General features: G+C 52.9%; 9 protein-coding genes across 9 annotated transcripts; 6 read left to right on the forward strand and 3 right to left on the reverse strand.

Annotated features, from left to right (window-relative positions):
• Window positions 1–1,959: 1,959 nt before the first annotated feature.
• On the forward strand, window positions 1,960–7,426 carry VFPPC_06016 (hypothetical protein; the record flags this gene model as incomplete). Its single annotated transcript, XM_018285121.1, has 3 exons — window positions 1,960–4,968; window positions 5,028–7,183; window positions 7,240–7,426. 3 exons carry the CDS (start codon window positions 1,960–1,962, stop codon window positions 7,424–7,426), a joined length of 5,352 nt encoding a protein of 1,783 aa, XP_018142106.1.
• A 230-nt stretch (window positions 7,427–7,656) lies between these two features.
• Window positions 7,657–8,134, forward strand: VFPPC_16257 (hypothetical protein; the record flags this gene model as incomplete). Its single annotated transcript, XM_018294010.1, has 2 exons — window positions 7,657–7,801; window positions 7,893–8,134. 2 exons carry the CDS (start codon window positions 7,657–7,659, stop codon window positions 8,132–8,134), a joined length of 387 nt encoding a protein of 128 aa, XP_018142107.1.
• A 166-nt stretch (window positions 8,135–8,300) lies between these two features.
• On the reverse strand, window positions 8,301–9,729 carry VFPPC_06017 (translation initiation factor eIF2B delta subunit; the record flags this gene model as incomplete). Its single annotated transcript, XM_018285122.1, has 2 exons — window positions 8,301–9,116; window positions 9,175–9,729. 2 exons carry the CDS (start codon window positions 9,727–9,729, stop codon window positions 8,301–8,303), a joined length of 1,371 nt encoding a protein of 456 aa, XP_018142108.1.
• Window positions 9,730–11,392: 1,663 nt separating this feature from the next.
• On the forward strand, window positions 11,393–12,787 carry VFPPC_13942 (arginine biosynthesis bifunctional protein ARG7, mitochondrial precursor; the record flags this gene model as incomplete). Its single annotated transcript, XM_018291714.1, has 2 exons — window positions 11,393–11,808; window positions 11,872–12,787. 2 exons carry the CDS (start codon window positions 11,393–11,395, stop codon window positions 12,785–12,787), a joined length of 1,332 nt encoding a protein of 443 aa, XP_018142109.1.
• A 199-nt stretch (window positions 12,788–12,986) lies between these two features.
• Window positions 12,987–13,730, reverse strand: VFPPC_06018 (imidazoleglycerol-phosphate dehydratase; the record flags this gene model as incomplete). The annotated part of the gene is made up of 2 exons (XM_018285123.1): window positions 12,987–13,399; window positions 13,460–13,730. 2 exons carry the CDS (start codon window positions 13,728–13,730, stop codon window positions 12,987–12,989), a joined length of 684 nt encoding a protein of 227 aa, XP_018142110.1.
• A 537-nt stretch (window positions 13,731–14,267) lies between these two features.
• VFPPC_06019 (cell division cycle) lies at window positions 14,268–16,178 on the forward strand (the record flags this gene model as incomplete). Its single annotated transcript, XM_018285124.1, has 2 exons — window positions 14,268–14,364; window positions 14,431–16,178. 2 exons carry the CDS (start codon window positions 14,268–14,270, stop codon window positions 16,176–16,178), a joined length of 1,845 nt encoding a protein of 614 aa, XP_018142111.1.
• Window positions 16,179–16,502: 324 nt separating this feature from the next.
• On the reverse strand, window positions 16,503–18,229 carry VFPPC_06020 (outer membrane autotransporter; the record flags this gene model as incomplete). The annotated part of the gene is made up of 4 exons (XM_018285125.1): window positions 16,503–16,618; window positions 16,671–16,898; window positions 16,952–17,442; window positions 17,508–18,229. The coding sequence occupies 4 exons, from the start codon at window positions 18,227–18,229 to the stop codon at window positions 16,503–16,505; spliced, it is 1,557 nt and encodes a 518-aa protein (XP_018142112.1).
• A 1,297-nt stretch (window positions 18,230–19,526) lies between these two features.
• VFPPC_06021 (ATP release protein) lies at window positions 19,527–20,045 on the forward strand (the record flags this gene model as incomplete). Its single annotated transcript, XM_018285126.1, has 1 exon — window positions 19,527–20,045. The coding sequence occupies one exon, from the start codon at window positions 19,527–19,529 to the stop codon at window positions 20,043–20,045; it is 519 nt and encodes a 172-aa protein (XP_018142113.1).
• Window positions 20,046–20,993: 948 nt separating this feature from the next.
• VFPPC_13943 (geranylgeranyl pyrophosphate synthetase) lies at window positions 20,994–22,417 on the forward strand (the record flags this gene model as incomplete). Its single annotated transcript, XM_018291715.1, has 2 exons — window positions 20,994–21,264; window positions 21,321–22,417. 2 exons carry the CDS (start codon window positions 20,994–20,996, stop codon window positions 22,415–22,417), a joined length of 1,368 nt encoding a protein of 455 aa, XP_018142114.1.
• Window positions 22,418–22,785: the final 368 nt, after the last annotated feature.

Genomic DNA, 22,785 nt, shown 5'->3' on the forward strand with positions numbered 1-22,785 from the left:
GAATTCAATCAATTGAGGGGTTAATCTAGACAACCGGGGAAGCCACAGATGGAAAGGCATTTCCAACATGCAGTCACCTGTGGCGCACCTTCCCGAAGCAATCACACTGGTGTGGTGCCATTACCAAACGTTGGAAAACGTGCAATGGCTTTGACCTGTTCATATCGACCAACATCGACAAGTTCAATAGTCAACATGTTCAACACAAAGTGTTAGTCGTTTTGCCTGTTACTTGCATGCAGAGTTACATTACTAGAGTCTGTGTCAAACGGCATTAGTATTTTCGTGCCACATCACAATTTCGATTCCATACTGCCTCTCCCATTCGGTGTCAAGGTTTGCTGCATCAGGTTAGACACTGTCTGACCGTCAAATAGCCCAATACGTGATGATGAATGCCCTTGACTAATCTCACGAAAGGAAGTAACTCTAGGCCGTGGAAACGGCTTTGCACGTTCGGACGGTGCGCGAAAATGGCATGAGGAGTTGACCAACGGCATAATTCGAGTTTGACGATGCTCCGAACAGAAACGAATGAGCACGCTTCTAGTCAACACTACTAATGCAGTTGTGCTTCTACCGGCTTACTCCCGGCCTGTTAATGGCGTGTTGGTGCTGAGTCACTCCTGTTGACAGAGTTTGTTTGTCATATGTTGGCTCACGAGGTCCGTCTTGCTCCCTTTGGGTCAACAAGTTGACACTACAACTATAGCCTGGGAGGAACTGTTGTGGATTTCGACACTTGGGAAGCTGGCCAAATCTGCATTGGTTATGGAATCGAGCAGATGTCGACCATACCAACAGTGTTGGAGCTTATACGGTATTTGATAGCCTTATGACTATTTGCTCATCTATTAATTGCCTTCCAAGGAACACTTTTGTCTGAAGAAGAGGCGGGTGCTGCAATATCCCGACGATCATGGTTATAAACGAACGCAACCTGACCTATGTCACGTAGCAGACAGATTCGGAGGCTTTCGCGACAAGTTCATATACCCAACAATGCAAGTCAAAGAAATCAATATCATTGTGCCCTGATGCTTAGCAACTTGTCATACTTGGCCGCTGCCACAAGTACTTCTTTCGCCGTGGAGCTGCGTACTATGTAGTACGACTGGGTCGTATCTCCACGAGGAAAACAAGGCTAAACTCTGGGGTTGAGGAGATTTTCTGACTGCGACTTGCCTAGAAGATCATGTGGCATGCAATTCATGCAAGGTCAACACAAGGCTGCCAAGTCGAATTTGTCAGCTCCAGGTGAGAAGATCAAAGTTATGCTTTGACCACCAGGGATAATGCTCTGGGTGAGATCGACCACTCAGACCAACCAGAATGCAGACCTCAAACCTGAACGAAGATGCACATCCACCGAGGGTCATGGCAAAGCCCCTACATTCGCATGGAGCCGAGTCTGGCGTTTGACTATGGTTGTCACTAGATCCACTAAAACCCGAGCCGCAACGCTGCAACGGACTCGATGTCAGTGAAAGGGGCTAGGCGCATGTGGCGTTTCGGGTGCATGTGTTGACCGCGGGGTGACCACTCAGCGTCACATTGGAAGCACTGGCTGGTCAATGAACGCATTCGAGCACAACCTTTGTCCTCACGTTGGACCACATCTCAACAACTCCTCCACTAGAACCTCACCAAAGCATCACGGCACTTGCCACCGACTTTTTCTACTTTTTTCTGCATATAGAGCGTTTGGAATTTATCGCCTTCCTTGGTCCGACTGCTTTCGAATTCCCTGCGTTTCCACACGTTTCTGCTTTACGAGTCCGAGGTGGTGACGTTGGTCGATACGTATCCTATCTCTGCCTAATCGCTCCCTTGCCACCCGTCTGAACCATCGTTCACGCGACGTTTGATCCAAGATTTTGACGACCCGAGGGCTATTGTTTCTCGCGATGCTATAGTTTTGGTGCTTGAAAACTCAATGCACATCTGCCATAGCCCAACATGGACTATTCAAGCCTCCGTGCCGCAACTCTGCGGGACGGAGAAGACGAAGAAGCCGTCACTGTCGACACCCGCGCCCTCATAGACAAAGTCCTCGCCAGATATTCCGGAGAATGGACTACGCTCAGGGAACTCATCCAAAACGCCGCTGATGCGCAAGCATCCACAGTTGTTGTGAAATGGGAGACGGTTCCCTCAACCCAAGTGCCGGTGCCTAATACCACGAGCCGATCCGAGCTGTTGAAGCATGCTATAGCAAACCATACATTACGGCGTTTAGTTGTGCAAAACGACGGGCAGCCGTTTACGAAGACGGACTGGGGTCGACTGAAGAGAATAGCAGAAGGGAATCCGGACGAGACGAAAATTGGCGCCTTTGGTGTTGGATTCTACAGCGTGTTTGCCGACTGCGAGGAGCCTTTTGTGAGCTCTGGGAGCGAAGCCATGGCCTTTTACTGGAAAGGAAACTCGTTATTTACTAGAAAATCACAGCTGCCCGAGGACAAGGCCAGCAAGGATACAATATTTGTCTTGGACTACAGGAACACCACGACGCCCATGCCAAACCTTCTTTCCGTTGGCCAGTTCCTCGCCACCAGTTTGACATTTGTAGCTCTACAAAATATTGAGTTTTGGATTGATGATTATCAAATACTGTCGTTGAAGAAGAAATCTTCCCCTCCGGCAGACCTTGCTTTGCCCCGAGACCTGGAGGCGAGAACCAAGGAAGGCCTCATGAAGGTTGTTGGTGTGGACCGGACGAGCACACAGATTGATGCCGCATACATGAGTGCAATGGGCTGGAAGCCGCAGTCATCAGCGTCAGCTACCAAGAACACCGACTCATACGGCTCAAACGAAGCGCCGTCTCTCCGGGCATTTTTCGCACGTTTAACATCGAGTGCCTCACAAGCCGGGTTGCGATCAAAGGCGCAAAGCGAAGATAACCTGGTGCAGCCACAAATTGCCGAGGACGTCACCAAGGTGAATACATCGTCGATTTTCTTGAGTGCCACGTCAGCCACTGTGCACACCAAAGTTTCGTCCTCGTTTGCGTCTGAGCTTGAAAGAGCTACTAAGAAGCCTCCGCCCAGTTCAACCAAGATTTCGGTTCTCACCGCGTCGTATGACGAGGCCGGAGCGTCTGAGAGTTCCGCTGCGAATGCTGCCTTTAACAAAGCGACCGATGTGTTTGCTTCTGTTCTCCCGAATAAGAAGCCTGGTGGTCGCATCTTTATCGGGTTCCCGACAATGCAAACGACCGGCGCTGGGATGCACGTTTCCGCCCCATCAGTCATTCCCACCGTGGAACGAGAGGCTATTGATCTGAACGCACGCTGGGTTAGGACCTGGAACGTTGAACTTCTTCGCGCCGCCGGAATAGTGTGTAGATTGGCTTTTTCCAACGAAATGAGTGATCTGAGTCGCAGGATGCGATCCGCCGTCGAGAGCGGTCGGAAACTGTCCAACGCCATCATTTCGAAATTCATGCCCGAGGCTCTGCATACGCTCAAGACATTTACATTTCATGATTCGACACCAAGCAATCAGGTTGGGCAGATCATGGAAGAGGCGTTCTGGACCTGTTTCAAAAAGGCGTCTATCGAGATGTTCTCTAGTCAAGGCGTGCTCCAGACGACACATGTCCGTCTTGGGTCAGACGAGCTCAATGGCTTTGTGGAAAGCATCCCGGTTGTCCCAGAGGAGATGAAGAGCTCGCCCTTTGTTCGGAAACTGATAGATTTCGGCCTCATCTCACACATTACAGTCACCGACGTCAAAAAGGAGCTCGAGGCCAAGGCCCTGAATAAATCTCAAATGGTCAAGTTCATCTCGTGGGCGGGCAAGAAGAGTTTGAGTGGTGAACTCGACCCTGGCAGCCGCGCCGCGCTCCTTGAGGTTGCCGTTGCCACCATGGGCGATGAGGACTCGCAAGGCGAAATCGTGGCGCTCGGCAGCATCAGGAATTACTTGAGTCTAAACATTATTCCCGCCCATGTACCGATACCGCCAACTACTGTTCCGTTTGCTCTCACGACCAGTTCGCATCCCTCTGAACTCCAAGCCCTTGGCTGGGAACCACTCGAGGTGCTGCCCTGGTTTCGCTATCTGCTGGAATCGACAAACTCCAGACCAGAGGACGAGAGCGTGACCAGGTCAGCCAAGTTTGCGGTGCAGGTGTTGGTCATTCTGTCCAAGAACTGGGACACAATCTCGAACAAGGATAAGACGACCTTGGCGTCGTTGGTCCAAGCTAATGCGGTCATGCCCACCAAACTCGGGTTGAAGCGGCCGGGAGAATCATTTTTTCCCTCTGTAAAATTGTTTGACGACTTGCCCGTCATTCAGGGATGCGAAAAGGTCAAGGAGAAGTTCTTGTTTGCTGTTGGTGTGCGAAAAACAGTTGATCTCGAGACCATCTTTACGCGGCTAGTGAACGACTCTGGTGACGGCAGCCAGAAGAAATGGAGTCACATGGAACTCATCAAATACCTGGCTTCTGTGCAAAACGACATCCCGTCCGACGATCTCAAGAAACTGAAAGAAACAAGATTCTGTCCTGCGGAGGCCGGTCCAAAGGGGATGGAACCTACCAAGGCGACAAAGACACTGTACAAGGTATCCGAACTTTTTGAACCCAAGGACTCTGTTCGCGCTCTGGGGTTGTCCATTCTGCAGTGGCCCGGCCCTCCTGGCAGTTTCCGCGCCAGCAGCCCCGAGGCCAGATTTTTGTCCGTCCTCGGGTTACGCTCGTATCCTTCTGTCCCAGAGCTGGTGGACATGATGGCATCCAAGGACGATACCCTGCGAACATCGGCAATGACGTATTTTATCGCCAACCACCACTCCAACAGATACGGGGCGTTTGATCTCGGCGAGACCCGCAAGGCCATTCTGCCACTGCAAGGCAGCACCCAACTTGTAACCCCGTCCGGGTGCTTTACCAACGAGAGAGCGGCGGTTCTTGGTTTCCATATCCTGAGGAGGGATCTGCACGACCACGCAAACGTAAGAGCACACCCTTGTCCCCCGATTTGCCTGGCCTTCATATCATTAACAGAATGCAGAAATTCGGCGTGGCAAGAGATCCACCGATGGTTGAGTGCGTCAACCGTCTGTTAGCCAGTCCTCCTGGAGATCGACAAGCGGCCACCACGCTTTTTGGCTACTTTGCCTCTCGAATCACCGAGGTTCGTGAAAATAGCTTGGCCAAACTGAGGAACGCACCGATCGTGCCAGTATCAAGGCCCAGCATTTCGAGAACATCCACGACCTCGAGTGAAAAAGTATCGCACACCAGCCCGTCTCGCGCCTATCTGGGGACGTCTGCAACGTACGGGGACATTTTTGACTTTGTCGATTTTGGCCAAGAGGCAAATGCGTTTCTCTTCCATTGCGGCGCCAAGAGTGAGCCTACGAAACTCGAGGTTGCACACATGACGTGCACCGAGCCCGCAAGGTTACTCAGCGTGTTGCAGAGCCCAGAAAAGTACATGGACCTGCTCAAATCTCTTGCGGAGGCATCGGCCACTCTTCATCGTGACAAGGAGCTCTGGCGCAAGCTGAAAACAGCGCCATGCCTGCTAGCGTACAAGGAATTGGCACCGACGACCAAGGCTTCATTGATAGAGCTGGAAGAAGATGAGGCGCCCATCAAGCAATATCAACTCGCTTCGGCTAGTCAGATTGTGGTTGTGGACGACATCATCAGCTACCGTCTGTTCAAGGATTACTTGATATGTGCGCCAGAAGAAGATGCACTCGAAAACTTCTATCTCCAGCTCGGTGCGCAAAAGCTGAGTGGCATTGTTCAAGAGGATGTACGTATCGGACCTCACACAGCCCGACACAAGACGGCAGAGCAGTTGCGAAAACATGTCGTGGAGAGGTCAAAGATTTTCCTTTACGAGTATGCCAACTATCGCCGGGACGCTGTCAAACACGACTCCAAGTGGCTGGAGAAGAACCTTCGGGTGGAAATGGTTCGCTCGGTCGCTCTGCGCCGCACGTTGAAAGGCCATCGGCAATCGCACACTGAGAAACGATCCGCCGCCGGCGCATACGAAGATCGGGCATGGGTTCTGTACGTTGCCGATGACGGTCAGCCAGATATGTACCAGGTGGGACAAGCCGTCTGCCAGATGCTTCTGAACAGACCGAACCAGCAAGCCTACCTGTTCTTTGAGCCATTCCTTACGCTGGATCTTTACGGCCTCAGGGCACGTGGCTATAACGTGGACCGCATTCTTCGCGCCAAGGCTGCCGAGGCAAGAATTGCAGAAGAGGAGAGACGCAAGGCACTGGAAGAGGAGCAACAGAGGATACAGGAACGGGAACAAACCTGGGCTCAACAAGGAAAGACTACCGATGACAGCAAGATTCGCCAACTCCCCAGTGCGGCAGAGGCAGCCAGACAAGTTGCGCGGACCCCGGAGCAGCCGGCGAAACCGATGATGCCAGGTGCATGGGGCACACCGGACGATGCAGCGACAGACGGAACGCATCAGTCAAAGAAGGGGGGTGGGCTCTTTGCCAATCTCAGTCGTAGGTTAGGTTTCGACAGCCAGGACGAAGGCAAAGATGACGCAAAGTCGCAGCTGGAGCAGTTTATGGACAACGCCTTTGCCCAGACCGGAAACGAGCCATCCACTTCATCACACGAGAACAATACCAAGCGTCCTCAGCAAGATGATGGGCGCGTCACCAGTCCTGCCGTGGTACAGCAAAACCTCCTCAACGCCGTCAACGCGACTCGGGCACACGGATCCGATCATGTGTTTTCCGAGCCCAAGGTCAACCAGGTCAAGGAGCAGGCCACCTACTGCGACAGTACTCCAGCACAAAACATTACGTTTGCCGCAGAGGCGTCCAATGGGATGAAAATATATGTGTCAAAAACCATGCAAGCCAATGCCGCAACTTTCTTGTCGTCCAACATTGGGCCAGTCAATTCTTTTGCGTCGCTCTTGGTCGAGATTGGAGGCATATACTCCTTGTCGCCCAAGGTTCTGCACATTTTCTACGACGAGTCTGGGGGCACTATTGCATTCAACACCGGCGGAAGCATATTCTGCAATTTTCGATTCTTTCTCCAATTGCATGCGGCGCAGATCCAGAGTGGCAGTGGGAAAGCCGAAGCGGCCACCTGGTGGTGGGTGGTGCTGGCTCACGAATTGGCTCACAATCTTGTGTCTCCGCACAACTCGGATCACAGCTACTACACGTACGTTGTCCATTATGGAATTACTCACTGCACGCCAAGTACTAACACCTTGCTAGGGAGTCGTTTATTCAGCAATACATGGCAAAGATGGTTGCCAAGGTTGCTCAAATGTCAGGCACTGGAGCTGCTCCCTCTGTACCACCCCCTCTTCCCCGTCCTCCGACTACTGCTTCCACTCAATCTCAGATCCCTCCGCCTCCATATACGCTAAATGCAGATAGGCGGGATAATATGTTTGGTTAATTGTGCAAGGTCTTAGAATGAGTGAGCATCGCCACTCTTGCCATTACTGTATAGATTTCGCGTGTGCATAGAGTTACATTACGAGACATGACGAATGTAAGAATAGCTAGAATAGTGTTTACCAAAGAATACCTTTGAATGCCATTGCCATTCTGTTCCAAAGCTTTCGCTCCCAGGTATTGTGGTCGTCGAAGTGAGGGGAACATGTGACCAAACACGTGACCTGATCCATGGCTAGCAAGCTCCATCACCAACGACCTCACCACCACGAGCACCAACATTTCGGCAACCACCAACTCCCACCACTTCCACCGCTCAATCGCCTCCCGAGCGACCAATTGCCCACAATGGTTCACCGCATCGCATTCTGGAGCTGCTTCGGTACGTTTCCCGCACAACAACCCCCAATCGCCGACTTTGAACGCCATGCCCCCGACTCAGTATCAAGCTAACTATCCCTGCCTAGGCCTCGCCGTCCGCTTCTGGCAAGTCGGCATCGAAATGCGTCCTTTCTTCAACAAGTCTTCCCTATGGGCATATCCTGCGTACGCTCTGGGCGGCGCCTCCTTCGGCTACTGGCTCCAGGGCATCGACGACAAGCAGAGCGCCATGTTGAGCGAGCGAAAAGCGTTTTTGCTAGAGAAGAGGAAGAGAAAGGCGGAGCGGGAGGCAGCGGAAGCAGAGGGCGCTGCTGGGGCGTTGCAGTAAATTGAGAGGGCAGGGTTGTTCTACAAGACGTGGCTTGGCGTGTAAGAATTGTACATATGGGATAGAAGCGCATTTGGGAAATAAAAGACTGTTTCTTTTGTGCTACTGCATTGGGCTTCATTTGACGTGGGCTCGACATGGGATGACATGAATTTATATTACTACTCTACAGCTCTTCCAACTTTCGCAGAATGGCGGGGACAGACATGGCTGATGAGTTGCCTAGCTCGGTGACGACGACGGAGATGAATTTGTCTCTGGTGGTGTCGAACAGCAGTCTGAACCCCTCGTCTGTGTTTCTCTCGGGATCAATCTCATTGTAGGTGAGCGAGTCAATCGACACTCGTTCCGTGAAATTGATGGTCTCGCACAAAGCCACCACCCGGAGCCCCAAGTCCGTAGCAACCGTGGCAATGTCGCAGGTGCCCGCGCGGGCGTACATGGAGCCATTGCTAAACATGGCCTCTGCGGCGGCAAACACCATTGTCGACTCCTGCAGATTTGACCGTAGAGCACCCATATCGGAGGCATAGGTGACGGGAATGCCGGCGGCGGCCAGCTTCTTTGCGTGTTCGAGTCCCACGCGGTCAAAGGGGTCGTCGACAAGGATAACTTTGAAGCGTTTGCCGTCTGACTTGGCCTGCAGGAGGGAACGCTCGACGAGCTTGTGGTGGGCATAGGTGAGGATGACTTCGTCGTCTTCAATCATGTCCGCGGCCGTCTTGGCAATGACAAAGTCGGCGAGGGTGATGCGCTCGTGGATGAAATTGTCAATGGCTTCGCAGAGGACCTTTTTGGCGTCGCTGTCGGGCAGATCAATGTCGATCTTGCTAATCTGGAGCTTGAGCCACCTGATGGCGTTGCCCATGGAGAAGCACATGGGTCGACAGGCTGTGAGGTACTCGATCTGAGGGTTGAGGAAGTGCGACGTGAAGTGGCGGGAGAATGTGTTGCCGTGGGGGGTGGTGTACGCATCAATGACCTGGGCATTTGTTAGAGCTCGTGTATACAGAGGTGTGAGTGGAAAGGTGAAGAGATACCTTTTTGAACGCCAGCAGCGTGGCTTCGAGCCGAGTGATGCTATCGCTAATCTCGAATGTGCTCATTTGCTGTCCCAAGGCGAGAACAGTGGGAGTGACGTCCTTGTCCGCCTGTGTCATGGCGATCCTTCGCGCCATGGACAGATGGCTGAAGCATTCTGGGATCTTGGGCTTCACAACTTCCTTCACCGCAGGCGCCGGGACGGCACGCGAAGCTGAACGCTGGTGACTCGAGACCGGGTGGCCACCTTGCTTGGGGACATTGGCCTTGCCCTTGCCTGATTTTGCATCGGCAGCAGCTCCTTGTGGTCCTACAGGCCCCGTTGTTGCTCCTGCTGCTGCGCCTTGTGCAAGCTTTGCTTGTGCCCTTCTGGCCGCCTTTTCCTCCTTAGCCTTCTTCTTCAGTTCGGCATTTGATAGCTTCTTCTCGCCGGGGGCATCTGTGGCTGCGGCTTGGCCCTTTTGAGGGGGATTTTTCGTCTGGCCCTGGGGATTCTGGTCCTTCTTTGCGGCGGCGTCGCCTGTGGGAGCGACCTGTGCCCCCTCGGTAGCCATGAGGGCTGGACGTCTGTTGGTCAACGGGCGTCGAACGTGATGGGATAGTTTCGACGAGGGGCACGGTTGGGTCGGTGAGGGGACGATTCGGTTGCCAATCGAAGAGGAAGAACTTGGATGGCTTTCTAGATGTGCTGCATGACGATTTTCAAGTGTTGTGGGAAATTTGCAGGTCGGCGAAGGGTTAAATGGTGCTGATGGCAGCTTGGCTCAAAATTGATGGTTTGAGAAAAGTTGAGTCACTGAGGTTGGGTGGAGGATTCATGCCCCGCGCTAAGAACCTTTGAAGCTACAGTCCTCCGTCACCCAGCAAAGGGGCAGGCAGAAGGCGAGGTGACCCAAGCGCTACTTCATTATGACGGCGGATATTGGTAAATTCAAAATAAAGTGATTCTGCTATTTATTGCGATGCCTTGATTGCGGCTTGGTTGAGCATTTGTTGGATGCCGAAATTCGGCATCTGCTGCCAGGGGAAAGATTTGGTAACATCTTGAGTCAAACACACAAGATTTTAGAAGCAACACCTGCAGTCATCAAAGATTGACACGGCAAATCTACGATATTCATCTCGCAAAGACATTTACCACCATTGACTAAAACGCATTGCTTTGTATGCCCATTGAGATTCAAAATTCCCACCCGGCGTCTTCAAGACCGATCCAGCACTTCACCCCAATCCTTCTTCACGTCAGCCTGAAAAGACCAACCGCAATGAAAGACAAAAGTCAAAAGAGGGTTCCAAAAATTCCCTGCCCGAATAAATCAAACAGGAGCGGTTTTGTTATAGTTTTCAACTAGCAAAATTCCTCTCTCAGCTTATCGCTTCACGGAGAAGGAAGACGCCCGTGCACTTGGATGGAGAAGAAAGGAGAAAAAGAAGGCTGAAAGGAAAGGAGGGAGGCCGAGGATTTATAGGTAAATTTTGCTGTGTGGGATCACTCTGCTTAGGTAATAGTTGGGCAGGGGTGACAGGGATGTGTGTGCTGTGATTGGTCAGTGGGGCTAGGCTTCTGTTGTGACTTTGCAGCCGCAGTGCTGCCTTGCAGTCGACTTTTTGCATTCTGCTGCGGAAAAGATCATGGGAACCATGTTGACTGCGTGTGACTTGATCTGAGCATTTCTGTGAGATGATTACGTTAGGGTGAAGTCTTTACGCCATTGACTGTTTGAACTCACATTGTGTTGCTACGTCTGGAGTGCAAGGTTTGGAATTGACTCATCTCGTGGGCAAAGTCATCAGCAAGTGAGCCGATGTCGTCTTGTGCGCTTTTGGCTTCGGAATAGTACAAACTACGCAATAAGAGACTCAACCCTTTGAACTAGCATGTCTCAAAGCTTCTGAATGGCGCCTGTTTGCCATTGGAGCTGACCGGTCCAGCGTATCCAAAGACGAAGCTGGAGAGATGAGTCTCCATGCCTGCAAACCGTAGAGTATAGATGCACAACGAATACACCAATATAACTAGCTATAAATCCATTGGAATTACAAACTTGTAATTGTTCTTGTCCATAAATGCGGCACACTGCACTTGGCTTTCCGGCCATTAATTTCTGCATCGCAACCGGTTGAGTCACCGCCATGACATGGCCAGTCACCACATACTAGGTATCCGGCCATAGAGCACCGACATTCAAACCTTCACCCTCCCACATCACCACCAGGATGAAGTTTGCTCGCGCCTTTTCCACCAACGGCGTCCCCGCCAAAAAGGTCAAATATGTCCCTACCTCGGGCACCTATCCCAAAGGCTTCTCAGCCGCGGGTATCTTCTGCGGCGTGAAGCCTGGAAACACGAGTAAACCGGACATTGCTCTCGTCACATCAGACCGCGACTGTGCCGCCGCTGCCGTCTTCACCAAGAACAAGTTTCAGGCTGCTCCGGTCACCTTTAGTCGAAAATTGCTGCAGAGCAAGTCCAATGCTGGCCTGCGCAGCGTCATTGTCAACTCTGGCAACGCCAATGCGGTGACCGGCATCGGAGGTCTGCAAGATGCGGCCAAGATGGCTGAGACGACGGACCAGAGGGTCGGAACCGAGGACTCTACCATCGTGATGAGCACTGGTGTCATCGGCCAGAGGTGAGAGGAGTCCAACAGAGTCCAATTGACTTGTGTGAGGGTGTATTGCTAAATTGTTTGCAGGCTGCCGATTCAAAAGATTGTGGACCACATTCCGCTGGCCATCCACCGGGCTGGTGATACACACAAGGACTGGCTCAACTGCGCAACGGCCATTTGCACAACAGACACGTTTCCCAAGCTCATGTCCAAGTCGTTTGAGCTTCCTTCTTCGCCGGGCATTGAATACCGCATTGCGGGCATGACCAAGGGTGCCGGCATGCTGGCACCCAACATGGCTACCCTGTTGACGATTTTGGCCACCGACGCTCCCATTGCGCCCAGCATCATGACCAATGTCCTCAGGCACGCCGTGGACCGGTCGTTCAACTCCATCACTGTTGACGGCGATACCTCTACCAACGACACTGTCGCCTTGTTGGCGAATGGTGCTGCGGGTGGCAACGAGGTTTCGTCTGAGCAGTCCCCCGACTACCAGGCCTTCCAGACCGTCCTGACCGACTTTGCTACCGATTTGGCCAAGTACATTGTCCGCGACGGCGAAGGCGCTACCAAATTCGTCACCATTCGCGTGGTGGACAGCGCATCGGAGGAGTCAGCCCGCCAAGTCGCACGATCCATTGCCCTTTCGCCGCTGGTCAAGACTGCCCTGTACGGCAGAGATGCCAATTGGGGTCGTATCCTGTGCGCTGCTGGCTACGCACTGATTTCGAAGCCCGGCCAGCCCGTGAATGATGTGCCCGAGATTGTTCCCGAGAAGACCAGCGTCTCCTTTATTCCCACCGACGGATCCAAGGAGCTCAAGCTGCTGGTGAATGGCGAACCGGAGGTGGTGGACGAGAAGCGGGCGAGTGAGATTCTTGAGATGGAGGACCTTGAGATTCTGGTTACGCTTGGCACGGGTAACGCGAGCACCGTGCACTGGACATGCGACTTTAGCCACGACTACGTTACGATCAATGGGGATTATCGGACGTGAGATGTTGAAGTAGGCGATTTTGGCTCGAGTTAACGACAGATTAATAGAATACATTTCATCGTGCATAGGGTAATCGACGCCGCACCATTCACAGAATTGCATAGTACAACACCACATGGCCATTACAATGTCATGACTTATATTTACCCAATTGTGTATCTCTACCCAAGTCTGAATCATTCTCGCAATATGCCCGAGCTCAAGCACTCAACGTACCCTTGGTACTGGGAACCTCACCCTCCTTGCCCTTCACCCTCGTCGTAGCCATCTTGATAGCCACAGCCAACGCCTTGAACGCACTCTCCGCCCTGTGGTGGTCATTATCACCCCGTAGACAGTCAACGTGGAGCGTAACACGAGCACCCTGCGCAAAGCTCTGCAGGCAATGGGGAACCATCTCGGTGCTCAGCTTCCCCAACCACTCGCGCTTCAAACCCAAGTCAACCACGCTATAGGGGCGATTTGACAAGTCGACGACTGCCCGGGAGAGGGCCTCGTCCAGCGGCGCATAAGCGTATCCGAATCGAGCGACGCCGGCGAGATTACCGAGCGCCTGGTTGAAGGCGTATCCGAGAGCGATGCAGCAGTCTTCGGCGGTATGGTGGTCGTCAACTAGCAGAGTGGTTTCAGGTCAGCGCTCGTCAAAGTTATATAGTAACGAGGAAGACAAACTGTGAAGATCGCCCTCGCAGTTGATGGCGAAACTCCAGCCAGCGTGCTTGGCTAGCGCATGGAGCATGTGATCGAGGAATCCGATGCCGGTGTTTACGGAGATGATTTGCGACTTGCTGGACTGCGAGGCATGGCCGGTGGTGGCCTTGAGCAGACGGGCATCAGTGTCGGCTGGGAATTCGCCGCCGTCGAGGTTGATGGCGAGCTGGATCTTGGTCTCGTTGGTGTCGCGGGCGAGGGCGGCCGATCGGACGGGGAGAGGGGATCCCATTGTGAGTGATGTTGGCTGTGGGTTTCCGACTGAACAGGATCGAATTGATCTTGCGCTGGTGAAATTGACGGAAAAGGACGCAAGTGAGTGAGGCGACGTGAGATTCGAGGTGTCGAGCTCGGGTGTTGGAGTCGGGGTCCTGTATCGGCGGCCAATCTGGACAACTTTTTTTCCAATGCCGCCGCCGTGACACAGCATGGGCCCTTGCACCGTTTTCGCTGGCTCTCTTTGTTCATACGTCAGACGTCAACTGCTCTGTATGGCTAGTTTTTCGTTTGTCAGTGCCGCTCTGGGGCGTGTGTGCTGGAGCTACCCCGCTATTCCCGAGCCCACGCCCCTGGAGCTTGCCATGCGTCGCTGTCATCTTGGCAGGCCAAGGTTGACGCGCCAGGGCCAATCGCACGCGCTGCAACCTGACTTCATCAACATCATGTTGCCAGCATACGGATAATCATGCCACGTTTCTAATTCGAACCACACCGCAGACCACCATAACCTTGCTACTTGATTTCTTATGCAGCTCATGCTTCCCGCAATATGGAAAAGTTCCTGAGGGATTGGCGGCAGGATGCCCTGAACAAGGCCCAGCACGATTCGGCCATCTTTATCGGAGACAAGCTGTTGGCCCTCACAAGTCAGTTTGATTCAAACAACGCAACCCCCGACCCCAAAATCTAACCAACCCAATTATCCTGTGTAGATGACGACCAGGATGCCTTTTGGCTTGCCCAAGTTCACTTTGCTACCGGCAACTACACTCGCGCCCAAGCGTTCCTGTCCAAACAAGACCTCATCTCACGGAACCCGTCATGTCGCTATCTCGCAGGCCACTGTCTTATCAAGCAGTCTCGCTTCGAAGAAGCGCTCGCAGTCCTCGGAGAACGAAACCCCACACACTTGATATCCAACGGCGGCAGCAACAAGCGCAAATCACAGCCTCGCAACGGCAACCGGCGCCGCGATGACGAGGGCGACACCGAAGAGCTGGCGAACCGACGCTTCGAGGCAGCCATGTGTTTTCTGAGGGGTATATGCTACGCCAAGCAAAACGCCTTTGATCGAGCCAAGGAGTGCTACAAGGACGCCGTGCGAATCGACGTACGATGCTTCGAGGCGTTTCAGCAGCTCATGAAGAACTCGCTCCTGTCACCAGACGAGGAGTGGCAATTCTTGGAGAGCCTCGACTTTGACTCGATATCTGTATCTGGCGACTTGTCTTCATCGCAGGAAGCTGCAGACTTTACCAAGATGCTGTACACTACCCGGCTGTCCAAGTATCGAAACCCTGCCGCGTTCGAGACGGCGTACGATTCGCTCTCTACACACTACCACCTGGCTACGAACCCCGACCTCCAACTCGCGCGAGCCGATCTTCTCTACACCCAGTGCCGCTACCAAGACGCACTCGCCATTACCAATGAGATTTTGCAGCAGGACAAGTACAACTTTTCCATATACCCCGTTCACCTCGCCTGCCTGTACGAGCTCAAGATGAAGAACCTGCTCTTCCTCTTGGCGCACGACCTCGCCGACACCCACCCCGATGAGCCGTGCACCTGGCTGGCAGTCGGCACTTACTACTTTGCCATTGACAAGATTGCAGAAGCCCGTCGATACTTTAGTAAAGCTAGTATGATGGATGCTCATTTTGGGCCAGCCTGGATCGGCTTTGCACACACATTCGCCGCCGAAGGAGAACACGACCAGGCCATCTCGGCCTATTCCACCGCCGCACGCCTCTTCATGGGCACGCACCTGCCCCAAATTTTTTTGGGCATGCAAAATCACGCCCTCAACAACATGGGGCTAGCCGAAGAATTCCTCAAGACGGCATACGGGCTATGCAAGACGGATCCCCTGCTGTTGAACGAAATGGGCATTGTGAAGTACCACCAAGACCGGCCCCGGGAGGCCGTGCAATACTTTGAAGCGGCCCTCGACATTGCCGAAGAGATTAACAGCGAGCCGGCCGCGTGGATCGCCACCAAGACCAACTTGGGCCATGCCTATCGACGCCTTGGGCAGTTCAACAAGGCGCTGGACGTGTTCAACGACGTGCTTAGGATGGGCGGTAAGGACGCAGCAATCTTTAGCGCAAAGGGCCTCATTTTGATGGAGCAGAATCGGCCAGACGAGGCCGTGGCCGTGCTACACCAGGCATTGGCGATACATCCGCAGGACGGCATTGCCACCGAACTATTGACCAAGGCGTTCGCGGAGGTTACGTTGGCAGATGCTGCTGCGGAGGAGGAGGCGGATGACTTGGTTGACTTTGAGCAGCACTTGGAGCTGAAGATGCGGGAGGCGACGCACAAGGTGAATGGACGTCGCGGTGGTGGTCGGGGGATGCTGGACAAGGGCAAGGGGAGGGTGACGAGGCGGCGGACGTTGTTGAACGATGAGGACAAGGGGGAGAGCATGATGGAGGTGACGGATGATGATGAGTAATGTCTGGGAGGGTTCGTCTTCGGGTTTGTGGACGGCGTTTGGGCATTGGTACAGCATAATTGGTGGTATTACCATGAAGGCGTCTCCTTGGGCCATCACAGCTTGTGGCTGAGGATGATAGATGACTGCGACAATTTGAATTGGTTTTGCTGGAGCAAGTGCAAACTTTCTAGTCATGGCTCATTCTGCTAATGTCACATGTGAGGATGCCTGCATCCGCATGATATCCTGCGCCCTATCAAGAAGCTCCCGCGTCATCGCTTAATGACGACCATCCGTCAACACAAAAACCACGAGTATCGTGAAACTGAAAGTTCACCTCAGCTACTTCAACAACGGCTTACTACCCTTGGGAAGAGTGACCCTAAACACCAGCATTTGATTATCCAGACTAAACCCCGAGACATCCTTGAATGGCGTCTTCCCAAAGTTCATGGACCCTACAATTCGTCAGCACCACTCAACAGCACACGAAACTCACTCGCCACTCACCATTCTGGCTTATAAAATCATTATCCGAAGACGCAAATAAAAAATACTCATCCCCCTTGCCCTCACCATCAACAGCCGCCAACGCCAATCCCTCCCACTTCTCATTCAACAGTCCCGCATCAGCCTCGCCTCCATTATGCGCCCCAAACCTATTCAGCTGCGCATTGATATTGACGTCGATAAAGGAACACACCGTCGCAGGCTTGATGCCCGATTTCAAAACCCCATCTACTCATTAGTACGTTCTCATTCCCACACGGGACGTTTCGGCCAAGACTCACCGGCACTCGCAATAGATGAATTGAACCCGTCGCTCGCTTCGCCCTTGATGTTGGTGGCGTCAGAAATGTCAAACACATCGACGTGTCGAAAGACGGACGTGGTGCTCTCCTGGCCGCGTCCGTTGTCCGAGTCCCGTGGCAGAAAGAGGAACTGCGTGCCCGACACGAAGTGAATCTCGGACTGCGCAGCGGCGCTGACGTTTCCCTGTGCGTCTGTGAATGTCGGCAGCGGCACCACGAACTCCGCTTCGTACTTGGGCTGTGTGTTGCCGTCTTGGATGGAGTACCGGAGGAGACGGGTATTTGCGCGTGTCTTGTCGCTGGTTCCTCCGTCTTGGCTGGTGGCCGATTGGAGCATGGCGAAGAGGGACTTGCCGTCTGGGCTGATGGTGATGCCTTCGTAGCCTTGGTTGTTTTGCCGACCGTGGACTGGTTTTTTGGGGTTGGGCACTTTTTGGGGGTCGAACAGAGGGGGGTTGTTGGACGAGAAGCTGTTCATTGTTAGTGAATGTGCTGGGATATTTCGTGAATCATGGTCAACGGGTTGATGGGATACCTTGCAGAGCCGTTTCGAATCGGAACGAGGGCATCTGGTGGCGGCACCGCGAAAATCATCTTGCCGCTCTTGTCAAACTTGTAAATATTAGGACCGTACTCATCGCCGATCCAGAATCCACCGTCTTTATCCAAAACAACAGACTCGGGATCTATGGAGACTCGTCTCCCGCCGGGCCCATTCCCGCCAAACCCGTCCCCCGAGAAGGTGGACGCCGGGAGAAGGGGGAAGTTGGCGAAGTCCAAACCACCAGTCTGGTCTGGGTCCAGGGCCGTGGCGGGATTGCCAGCAGGATCCGTGAGAAGAACAGTATCCCTGTACTCGAAGGCGAGGTTGGCGGCGGAGGGCTTGTCGACAGTCGCATTGGCCGCCAGCGTCATGGTGACTTTGAACTGGTGAATGCGAGGCTGGTAGTTTACCGTGCCGTTTGTGTTCCAGCCACGATCCGGCAAGCCAAAGAGGATTCCCTCATAGTTGTTTGCGTCCTTCTTTTGCCATGACGCGATGCTGATGGACGAGCCGATGCTAAAGGTGTCGCCAAACTTGTCTCGCGTGTCGCTGGGTATGAAGCCAAACGCCGCGAGTTCTTTGTACGTGTATCGTCCTCCTTTGCAGTTGGTTGAGAATACATCTTGTGTCTTGTTCTTGGACTGGGGGTCACATGAGTCTGCCAGGGCGCTGAACACCAGCGCAGAGACGGACCATGATAGGAAGCCAACCATTGGGATGAGTGTGTCTGCTGTTCCTGAAGCATCTGAAAACTGCTCAGTGAAGAGTCAAACAGTATGTTTACCAAAGCTGCTTCTTCGGCGGCATATAAGTGAGAGCGGATACCCCCAGTGGAGGCATCGATGACGCTCATGGCCCCTGAGTACTATATATAATGACATCTCAATATATGTGCTACAAGGATAGTAATCCAGACCAAGGCCTCGATGCCGATCCCACAAGTTCGATGCACCACCATGTGGCGCGTTTGCGTCTGTCGGCACTTGAGCTGCCCGGACAAGACTGGCTTCAGGTTGTGCATTGACCCCGTTGCTATTTTGGCGGATGACCAGTATCTCCAGATTATGCGAACCATCGGAAAATGCCTGTCCATCGTTTCTGGGTTTCTAAATCTGGACATGGCTCATTGAATCCATACTCGTCCGCACCACCTCCCATTGTCGTTTCATCCACACCGAAACACGGCCAATCCATACGCCTAGCCGGACTTTTTCCAGAATATTTCCTAGTTTCATATTTTGCATCCGTAGTATGCATGTCATCTCCGTGCCAGTGCTCTGCGATGACTGATGTGGGGATAGTTGATTTCGACTCGTGCGGTGCAGCATTGTGAGGGGTCCCCAAGTGTCGAATCGGGCTTCCATGTCACTTCAACTGCCATCTCGCTGCAGGGCGTCATATGATTTCATTTCAGCAGCTGGGATTGATTGTCTCATCTGGTATTGCTCATCAATGCCGATACATCCAAATAGGGCTGGGTAACCAAACTGCGGGCAGCGAGTGAGTTGAGTTGACAGCCAATTCTCACCACCTATTCAGTGTAGCTCATCGGAACTTAGTGTATATGTATTCAAAGAGGTAAATTGAGCTTAAAACCGGCTCCAGTCTTCATGAATGGCCTTCTGGGCGATTGGCACTCACATGGCCGAATCCACTCACCAGAGTCATCAATTCATTCCCGTGACGCATCTCCAATCCACATGCAGAACCGACAAACTGCAAACCATCGTAAATCATGCACAAACCCAAATCAAACCAACTGCAACCAAAAGCCGACTAAAATATAGTCCGATGCCCTCGACCCATCGTCTTACATGCGTCCAGCATCCAATCGGAGACCCTGCATTGGTGCTGACGCCAACACATCGCAGCCTCCAAGCTCACATCAAATCACACCAATAATAGCAAATGGTGGCGCCATGTCCTCACCTTGAACCAACCTCACCTCACGACATTCCTCATCTCACCATCATCACCTCACACAATACGCAGACAGCAGCATCCGCAAACATGTCGCGCTACTTCCCGCACACATCCTACGCAGAGGACCAGCCCCTCCCTCATGCCATTCTCACAACACATGTGCTCACTCGCGCCATCACGGCCGGCTCCCTCATCGGCCTGACCATCACCGCTATCCGGCAGTCCATTCCATCATGGCGTCGCCCCGGCCCCATCTCCAAGCGTATCCTCATGTCTTCGTCCACGGGCGCCATCTGGGGACTGGGTATCAATGCCGTGGGGCTGGCGGGGAGGATGTATGGCCGCGAGTTGATTGAGTGGCAGGACCGGAGCTGGCGACTGCTTGAGAATAGGGGCCAGGTCGAGATGGACGATTGGACGTATATCGGCATGGCGGGCGGTGTCGTAGCCGCCTTGGCGACGGGGAGCTTGAAGGGACTCGGGGCGAGAGGCGTGCTTGGGAGCATGGGAGCCGGCAGTGTGGTTGGTGGCCTGGGATGGGCTGGTTGGCGGTTTGGTGTGAATGGCGGGAAGTTTGGGGAGAAGGAAAAGGAAGGCGATTTGTGAGACGGGCCGAGTCGGGGATGAAAAGTGACTTTAAGGGGTGAGGTGTGTGAAAGTTGAGGTGTTTGCATTGGTCAAGTGTACAGTATGGCTGTGGGTGTTTCACATGAGTTCCTATGTTATGGATTAGTCGATACCTCTTTGAATTCATGTCGAGTTGATTCATGCTCTTCCGGCGATTGACTGAGGCTCACTAAATGTTCTTGCACCGTCACTACGGACCTGTCTAAACAGAACCATTCGTACCACCCATTTCCCCTGCTCATGACGATGCCGTCCTACGTAACACACGCATCAAGCCCTGCATGTCTACAGCACCTGGGAAGGAGACACATTTGATGTTACACGACAGCCGTAGAATTCAGTAGAGCCTTGAAGAGTTGACTCATGTAGGCACCAGGGCGAGGTCATCTTTATAGAAGCTTTCTGTCTGTTGGAATGGTGAAGACATTCGACTAGGTGGTTAGCTGCATCCCGGACAATAAAGAATTTCGGTGACGTGATGCCATTTGACGTGGTCGTCTTGTCCCTTGAAATCATGCCCGTTTGACGGCGGCTTGCTGAGCCCTTGCCTCCGCTTTCAATGTGTGATCAAACCTGCATGTGAGCTCTGTCACTTAGAGTTGGCGTTAGCATCCTTTACAAATTCACACCTCCCTTCAGAAGCCACATTCACTGATTGGGGTCACTGTATCAGCTCGAGACCGTCCTTTTGTATCGTTTGCCAACCTTCCCCTTGAACACAATTCTTGGGACTCTTCCTCAATCTCCCCTTGACATCCTCTCCATCAACTTGACCTTTGGCTGGGGTTACGGACGGTGTCTTGCCAACTCTACCTAGTTCTTGGTTTACCGGTGCGTGTGGTAGCTTGAAGTAAGAGATCACCCTACATCTTGACTCATCATCATTCAAAGGTCGACCGTACCAAGAGAAGTACTGTTCCCAAAGACATGTGGCAAAATCACCATCGAAGAGCACCATTCGGCCACAAGGGCCTACCGCGTGGAGGCAGGTTCCGCGGAGATCGCACGCGGTGGTCATCGACTATTGTCCCTTCACCCGCTCCTCCCCTCGGACTTTTGGTTGAGATCATTTCGACACATGACAGGGTAATAGACAGCGCCAAAGGTGACAAACCAGGTCGTTTTGAAATTGTTTCTGCCGAACTTGTTGCATCTTACAACTGGCTCGATGAGAAGAAACCAACAATTGTAGTCCCAGGTACGAAGAGCCAGAACAATATCCCCTTTCAGACGTCAAGCTAATGGTATTGCCAGGCAAACCACCCCTGTGGACTCCTCCAGAGCCCTACCAGCTCCAAGAAGACAAGGGCATCTACTATCGAGATCGCAATGCAGCATGTTATCCCGACCACCCTCTGGAGCCCGCAGTCGTCTCCGTGATGAAAATGCAGAACATGCCCCGCCGTGTGGACGTGTTTGCCTGCGGAAGCACGCTGGGTAATTTGCTCCGTTTTGTGCGAGGCGATGACAAGCCGTTTCGAATGCTTGTTGAAGCTGTTGGTAAAACAGTCCATCTGATCCGCAGAGAGAATTCGCCCAGGGAAAGGATACCAGATGTAAGAGGTTATGGCCACACGTTCCCCGAAGCGTACACTACCTGGGAGCCAGATGTACGCAGATCTCTTTCGCATCAGCGCATTGTCAAATATAAATTTGGCGGGCTGGACGTGATGGTACGGTTCGAGGGCGACGGGTACATCAAACCGAACGAACCATCCACCCCGAGGGCGAGGGTTGGTTTCGGAAATGTCGACCTGTTCACTCAGTTTGAAGGACTGTCTGCGGGTCAAGCAAGCGCAGCAGACGACTCGGAAAAGTTCATCAATGCCCTCGAAGTGAGAGACGCCGGCTCAAAAACACCGCAGGAGACCATTTTCGACTTGAAGACACGCTCGATCAAGCGACGGGATGAAGACACACTTGGAGAGCAATTGCCTCGCCTTTGGGTCTCTCAAACCCCAAACCTCATTCTGGCGTACCACGAACGAGGTATCTTTCGCGAGGTGCAGATAAAGAATGTGACAGAAGAAGTTCAAGACTGGCAAGAGCAGAACCAGTCGTCATTGGGTCGTTTCTTCTCCCTTTTAAGGCACATTATTGACACTGCCCTCTCCTATCGGAATGAAGGGCTCGAAATTGTCCGGCTGACTGGAGGCAATCTAGAAATTCGAAAGCAAGCCTCTGATGCAGGGGATATGCTCTCGGATGCAGTCAGACAGAAATGGGTGGATTGGCTGGAAGACGGCGTAAAACGCGAACGGCGAGCCACGGCCGGAACGTCCTATGCTTCTCCATCAGGGGAAGTCAGTGTCAAGTTGGATAAGAGTGAGAAGGGAGACTATACATCGTGAGATCCAGAATGTGGTCACTGTGTCCAATGTAGTTCTTGGCTTGGTACAGCCGGCTGCGAAAGACACAAGTCAGTCAACCGAGGAATTAGGAGCAGTCGCGATTTGGGGAAATAGGCAAACCTCAGAACACCGTTCTGTTTGATTAGCACCGTCTAAGCTAGCTTTGGCAAATTTGAAATGCACCGTGTACTATCTTGGAAGAGAAACGTTCAATTGTGCCAGACAGCTTACAAATAGCGAGGCGGATGGAGGTTGATGATGTTGATGAGGTTGAAAGTGGAGGTCATGTTTGATGCTGGGGGTGCATGCTGCACAGTGTCGGTGGCGCTTGCCCCTTTTGGCCAGATGGGAGGTAACAAGACTGCAAA

The sequence above is a fragment of the Pochonia chlamydosporia genome, chromosome 5 (assembly GCF_001653235.2).
Source record: "Pochonia chlamydosporia 170 chromosome 5, whole genome shotgun sequence".
Classification (NCBI taxonomy): Eukaryota; Fungi; Ascomycota; class Sordariomycetes; order Hypocreales; family Clavicipitaceae; genus Pochonia; species Pochonia chlamydosporia.